We start from the raw sequence: 6872 nt of genomic DNA on the forward strand, positions 1-6872 counted from the left end.
CGCTACGACCCTAACGGCAACCTTGTCTACGTGGGCCGCAAGGACAGCCAGGTTAAGGTGCGCGGGCAGCGGGTGGAGTTAGGCGAGGTGGAGCACCACGTGCGAGAGTGCATGCCCGAGGCTGAGCAGATAGCCGTCGAAGTGATCTTGCCAGAGGGAGACAAGAATAACGCAATGCTTGCAGTCTTCTTGCAATTGGACAACGACTTTGGCAATACTCCTCCAACACCTCCAACAGATGAGAAGACTAAAGCTAGCTCACTGGCGCGAGTGATCTTCCCAGTCGATGCAGACAACAAGCTGGCCAAGCGGCTTCCGGGCTACATGGTGCCAGCTGTGTACTTTGTCGTTGCAAAGCTGCCGATGACAGTGTCTGGCAAGACGGACAGGAAGCGGCTGCGCGAGATCGGTGCCTCGTTCTCCGCCCAGCAGCTGGCCGAGCTGCGCACGCTGAGCCAGGGCGTGAAGCGAGCGCCGACTACAGAAGCAGAGCAAACGATGCAACAGCTGTGGGCGCGGGTGCTGAACATTAAGGCAGACAGCATCGGCCTGGAAGACAGCTTCTTCAGCCTAGGCGGTGACTCGATCGCGGCGATGAAGCTGGTGGGCGAGGCGCGCAGGCACGGCGTGCAGCTGACCGTCGCCGACCTCTTCCGCCATCCCCGTCTGGACCAATGTGCCTCTGTGGCCATCTCACCAACTCACGATTCGCCCATCGCCATCCCTTGCGCCGATCACGAAGGACCTGTCGAGCAATCGTTTGCGCAGGGGCGACTGTGGTTCCTAGAACAATTGTACCCTGGCCTGACCTGGTACCTCATACCCTTCGCAGTACGCATCAAAGGCCCACTCCAGCTTGGAGCTCTCAAGTCTGCGCTTCTCGCAGTCGAGTACCGCCACGAGACGCTTCGCACTACCTTTGCTACTGTGGAAGGAAAGAGTGTGCAGGATGTCAAGCCTTTCAAATCAAAAGAGGTGAATGTCATCGACGTTATCCAAGGCGGCAAGCAGGGCATCGTGAACACTGTACAGCAAGACCAGACAGCCCCCTTTGACCTGGCTACGGAGCCTGGATGGAGAGTGTCGATCTACAGGGTCGACCAACACGACCATGTGCTCTCTATTGTCATGCACCATATCATCTCTGACGGCTGGTCTGTTGACGTGCTTACGCGTGAGCTGGGTGCATGCTACTCTGCCGCAATCCGCGGCCAGGACCCGCTGTCACAGGTGCAGCCTCTGCCGATACAGTATCGCGACTTTTCTGTGTGGCAAAGACAGCAAGCCCAGGTCGATGAGCACGACAGACAGCTCGAGTACTGCATCGCGCAGCTGCAAACAAGCAGGCCGGCCGAGCTGCCCTGCGACAAGCCGCGACCTGCTGCCTTGTCGGGCCATGCTGATGTGCGGACATTGGAGTTGGATGGCTCGTTGTTCGTCAGGCTGCAAGAGTTCTGCAAGGCACGCGGGGTGACGCTGTTTGTGGTCCTGCTCGCTGCCTTCCGAGCTACGCACTTCCGTCTCACTGGGCAGGAAGATGCAACCATCGGAACAGCGAACGCTAATCGAGATCGATCGGAACTGAGAGATATGATCGGCTTCTTTGTCAACATGCAATGCCTGCGGATCACAGTTGGAGATGAGACATTCGAAGAGCTGGTCCAGCAGGTGCAAGGGGTAGCAGTGGCGTCGCTAGCCAGCCAGGATGTCCCCTTCGAGAGGATCGTGTCGAAGCTCAAGAAAGACAGAGATCTGTCTCGCCACCCGCTGGCGCAGCTCATCTTCGCTGTGCACTCGCAGCGAGACCTGGGCAAGCTAATGCTGGAGGGTGTGGAGACCGAAAACATGGGCGACACAGCGACGTCGAGATTTGACCTGGAGTTCCACTTCTTCCAACATTTGAACGGGCTACGAGGCGAAGTCATATTCTCAACCGACCTGTATGCTTCAGAGACGATCGAGAATATGCTGTCACTTTTCCGACACATCCTTGACGCCTGTCTCAAGGAGCCAAAGGTGGTGATCGCGTCCATGTCGTTGCTGACCGAAGCCGACTACGCTCGGCTCGACGGGATGGGGCTTGTTCGGGTTGAACAGACCGCATACCCACGTGACTCGAACATCGTTGACCTCTTTCGCCGGCAAGCCTCTGCGCATCCGTCCCGGATCGCCGTCAGAGATATGTCAGCAGAGATGAGCTACGCCCAGCTAGACGCAGCGTCTGACATTCTGGCTGGGTGGTTAGCCAAACTGTCGTTTGCTCCCGAGACGCTCGTTGGCGTGTTTGCAGCCCGAAGCTGCCAGGCGATCGTTGCGTTTCTGGGCATTCTCAAGGCCAACCTGGCCTACCTACCGTTCGATGTGAAGATACCAGCGGGGCGGATGGAAGCCGTCTTGTCCTCTCTTCCGAGTGGTCAGAGAATAATAATACTCGTCGGTGCTGACGTCCAGCCTCCCGACATCAAGCTGAACACCATCGAATTTGTCCGCATTGTAGAGGCCTTAGACGAGCAGGCAAGCGAGGTGTTCGCTCCTCAAGAACCTGCAGCGGCTGCTGCCGGGCCTTTAGCGACGAGTCTCGCATACGTCATGTTCACGTCCGGGTCGACGGGCCAGCCGAAGGGAGTCATGGTAGAGCACCGCGGCATCGTGCGCTTGATTCGAGACAACAACCTTATGCAGCACCTGCCTGTCCTACCGGAGACGCGAGTCATGGCGCACGTAACGACTCTCGCTTTTGACGTCTCCACATGGGAGATATACGGCTGTCTGCTGAACGGCGGGACGCTGGTTTGCGTCGACGCCATGACCGTCCTCGATCCAGTGGCTGTGTCTCGGATCTTTCATCGAACGAACATCAACATGGCTGTACTTACGCCAGCGCTTTTCCGACAGTATGCACAAGAGGCGCCTGGAGTGCTGACGAATCTTGAGATGCTTTGCTTGGGAGGAGAAGCACTGCACCCGCGCGATGCTTATGAAGCGCTGCAGCTCCTTCCGGGCAAGGCAGTCAATTGCTACGGTCCTACTGAGAATACCGGAGTCAGCACAATCTTTGTCCTCACCGAGGAAGAGCACTGCGTTAACGGTGTCCCCATTGGCCGCGCACTCAGCAACTCCGGCGCCCACGTCATGGACCCGAATCTTCGACTCGTTCCTCTCGGCGTGATCGGAGAGCTCGTGGTCACAGGCGACGGTCTGGCGCGGGGTTACACTGATCCCGAGAGGAATATCGACCGCTTCGTATCGGTCACAATTGCTGGTCAGACAGTCAAGGCCTACCGGACAGGCGATTACGCCCGCCATCGGCTTACGGATGGCCAGCTGGAGTACTTTGGCCGGATGGATGGACAGGTCAAGATCCGGGGGCAGCGCATCGAGCTGGGCGAGATCGAGCACGTCCTCCGCAGCCACAAGCGCGTCAGCGACGCAGTGGCTGTGCTACAACAAAGCGACGGCGATGGGGTCCGGCTCGCTGGCTTCGTCATAGTCGACGAAGGCGCTGCAATGGTCAACGAGCAGGTTGATGACGGAGATAGTAATGGAGGCGATGAGGATGAATCGCAGCATGTGGGAGCTTGGGAACAGCAATTTGACGATGACATCTACTCACCTATCAACAACATCCAGTCCGAACGCATCGGGCGAGACTTCGCCGGGTGGACGTCCATGTACGACGGCAGTGAGATAGACGAGATGGAGATGAACGAGTGGCTAGACGATACGATATATACGATGCTCAACGGCAGCAAGCCCGGCAGCGTGCTCGAGATCGGATCGGGGACCGGCATGGTCCTCTTCAACTTGGGCGACGGCCTGCAAAGCTACGTCGGAGTCGACCCGTCCAGAAAGGCAATCGAGTTTGTCGCGAAGACAGCAAAGTCCATCTCGGCGTTAGCGAGCAAAGTCCGCTTGCACAAGGCCACAGCGATGGACATTGGTCGGTTGGAGCCGTCAGTCACAGCAAATCTTGCCAGCCTGAACTCGGTCGTTCAGTACTTTCCTAGCCAAGAGTACCTGTTCAAGGTCGTCCAAGAGCTACTCCAGATCACGGGCATCCAGACCATCTTCTTTGGCGACGTTCGATCTTATGCGCTGCATCGAGAATTTCTGGCAGCTCGGGCGCTGCGCATGGCTGGCGACAAGGCGATCATGGCAGACATTCGACGCATAATGACCGACATGGAGCGAATGGAAGCAGAGTTGCTCGTCGACCCAGCATTCTTCACTGCCCTACCAGGCCGCCTCCCGGAGCTCGTGGAGCATGTCGAGATACTGCCGAAGAGGATGAAGGCGACGAACGAGCTGAGCTGCTATCGCTACGCTGCGGTTGTTCACGTTAGGTCTCGATCTGGGCCAAAGCGGGAGATTCAAATCGTGAAAGAAGACGAATGGATCAATTTCTCAGAGCGCAAGCTAGACCGCCAATCTCTTCAGCAACAGCTAAGAAGTCTTTCTGGCTTGTCTACAGCAGCTATAAGCAATATTCCTTACAGCAAGACCATTGTCAGTCGGTGCCTTGTCGAGGCGCTTGACGATATGGGCGCAGACACACGCGATGCCCCAGGCTGGCTATCATCAGTCTATCAGCAAGCGCAGCACAAGCCATCCCTGTCCGCCACTGACCTGGTCGAGCTGGCACAGGAATCAGGCTGTCTTGTCGAGATCAGTTGGAACAGGCAGCACTCACAGCGTGGTGGTCTCGACGCCATCTTTCATCGGTCTCCGCCAAGGAACGGTGAAAACAGGAGATTGTTCCGCTTCCCTACCGAGCATACAGATCGGCCACCGCACACTCTCAGCAGCAAACCGTTGCGGCAGCGGATGCTGAAGAAAACCCAACAGCAGCTGCTGGCGATGCTACAAGCCCAGCTGCCGGCATATATGGTTCCTCAGGCGATCACGGTGCTGGACGCGATGCCAGTAACACAGAATGGTAAGGTGGACCGCAAGGCTCTGGAGCAGCGGCTACAAACAGAACACAGCGGCAAAGCACCAGTGCAGCAGTCTCTTTCGGATGGGGAGCTGCGGATGCAGAAGCTGTGGGCGGGGGTGCTGGGCGTCGCGGCAGACAGCATTGGGCTGGACGACAGCTTCTTCCGTCTGGGCGGCGACTCGATCGCGGCGATGAAGCTGGTGGGCGAAGCTCGTAAGGTAGGACTGCAGCTGTCCGTTGCAGACCTCTTCCGCTGCCCCAAGCTCGCGGCGCTGGCCGGCTTGGGCGTCAACAGCCGCGACATGGTAGTAGAAGAGCAGATCGCCGCCTTCTCTCTGCTGGGCGCGGACATGGACGCCGTGCGTGTCCGCGAGGAAGTCGCAGCCAACTGTGGCATAGACGCAAACCTTGTAGAGGATGCCTACCCATGCTCGCCGATGCAGGAGGGGCTGATGTCGCTGACATCAAAGCGAGCAGGTGACTACATCATGCAGAGCGTGCTGGAGCTGCGAGCCGATGTGGATGAGTATGCTTTCCGGGCTGCGTGGGAGCAAGTTGTCCAGTCTGTAGCAGTCTTACGTACGCGGATCGTGCAGCACAGCGAGCTTGGCTTACTGCAGGCGGTGGTGGTAGAAGACATTCAGTGGATAGAAACCGAAGGACTTGAAGCGTATCTGGAGAAGGACAAGTCGGCTTCGATGGGCCTAGGTGATCTGCTGGCTCGCTATGCTGTAGTCAAGGAAAAGCGGAGAGGACAAGAGGAGGGAGGAGCAGCAGCAGGGAAGCGATGGTTCGTGTGGACGGTCCACCACGCGCTGTACGACGGCTGGTCGCTACCGCGCATCATGGACGCGGTGGAGAAGGCGTATGACGGGGCTGATATGCAGAAGCAGCCTGGCTTCCGCGCCTTCATCAAGCACCTCAGCCGCCAGGACCCCGACGAGGCGGCCGCGTACTGGCAGAACGCTTTAGCGGACTGCGAAGCGACGCCGTTCCCTGCGCTGCCGACGACGGTGCAGCAGCCGGCTGCCGATGCGACGGTGCACTACCAGTGTCCTCCGTTGCCCAAGATGGCGTCCGACACGACGACGTCGACGCTTGTGCGGGCTGCATGGGCGATCCTCGCCAGCCGGTACACCAGCTTGGACGACGTAGTGTTTGGCGCAGTGGTGACGGGACGCAACGCGGCTGTGGCGGGCATCGAGGCGATGCTTGGACCCACCATTGCAACTGTGCCGGTGCGGGTGCGCATAGAGAGAGGTCAGACCGTCATGGCTTTCCTGGAAAGCGTGCAGCGGCAGGCGACAGAGATGATACCGCACGAGCAGACAGGCCTGCAGCGGATCGCCAGGATGGGGGCGGATGCTCGGCACGCCTGCGGCTTCCAGACGCTACTGGTAGTGCAGCCAGCCGAGGATGGCCTCGCTGGCGACAGCGTGCTGGGAGCGTGGCGCGGCAATTCGGAGCTGCAAGGCTTCACGACGTATGCGCTGATGGTGCAGTGCACGCTGGCTGCCGAAGAGGTGCGCATCACGGCCAGCTTCGACGAGCGCGTCATCGAGCGCTGGCTGGTCGGGAAGATGCTGGGCCAGCTTAGCTTCGTCATACAACAGCTGGCTGCAGCACAGCATGAGATAACAATGGTCAGCAGTATCGACACGCTCACGTCCGAGGACAAGCAGCAGCTGTGGGCGTGGAACGGCAATGTGCCGGTGGCGGTCGAGCGGTGCATCCACGACCTAGTCGCCGAGCAAGCGACGGCGCGGCCCGATGCGCCCGCCATCTGCGCTTGGGACGGCGAGCTGACGTACGGCGAGCTAGATGCACTATCAACCAAGCTGGCGGGTCACCTTGTCCAGATCGGCGTCAAGCCTGAAGACATGGTGCCGCTGTGCTTCGAGAAGTCGATGTGGACAGTGGTGGCCATGCTGGCCGT

General features: G+C 58.9%; 3 protein-coding genes across 3 annotated transcripts; all 3 read left to right on the plus strand.

The window, feature by feature from the left end:
- On the plus strand, positions 1 to 5235 carry COCVIDRAFT_78901 (hypothetical protein; the record flags this gene model as incomplete). Its single annotated transcript, XM_014694621.1, has 1 exon — positions 1 to 5235. A coding segment is annotated over one exon (5235 nt), but the record flags the coding sequence as incomplete, so codon positions are not given.
- A 189-nt stretch (positions 5236 to 5424) lies between these two features.
- On the plus strand, positions 5425 to 6690 carry COCVIDRAFT_77110 (hypothetical protein; the record flags this gene model as incomplete). Its single annotated transcript, XM_014694622.1, has 1 exon — positions 5425 to 6690. A coding segment is annotated over one exon (1266 nt), but the record flags the coding sequence as incomplete, so codon positions are not given.
- Positions 6685 to 6870, plus strand: COCVIDRAFT_70247 (hypothetical protein; the record flags this gene model as incomplete). The annotated part of the gene is made up of 1 exon (XM_014694623.1): positions 6685 to 6870. A coding segment is annotated over one exon (186 nt), but the record flags the coding sequence as incomplete, so codon positions are not given.
- Between the last annotated feature and the right edge of the window lie 2 nt (positions 6871 to 6872).

This window comes from Bipolaris victoriae (assembly GCF_000527765.1).
Source record: "Bipolaris victoriae FI3 unplaced genomic scaffold scaffold_275, whole genome shotgun sequence".
Classification (NCBI taxonomy): Eukaryota; Fungi; Ascomycota; class Dothideomycetes; order Pleosporales; family Pleosporaceae; genus Bipolaris; species Bipolaris victoriae.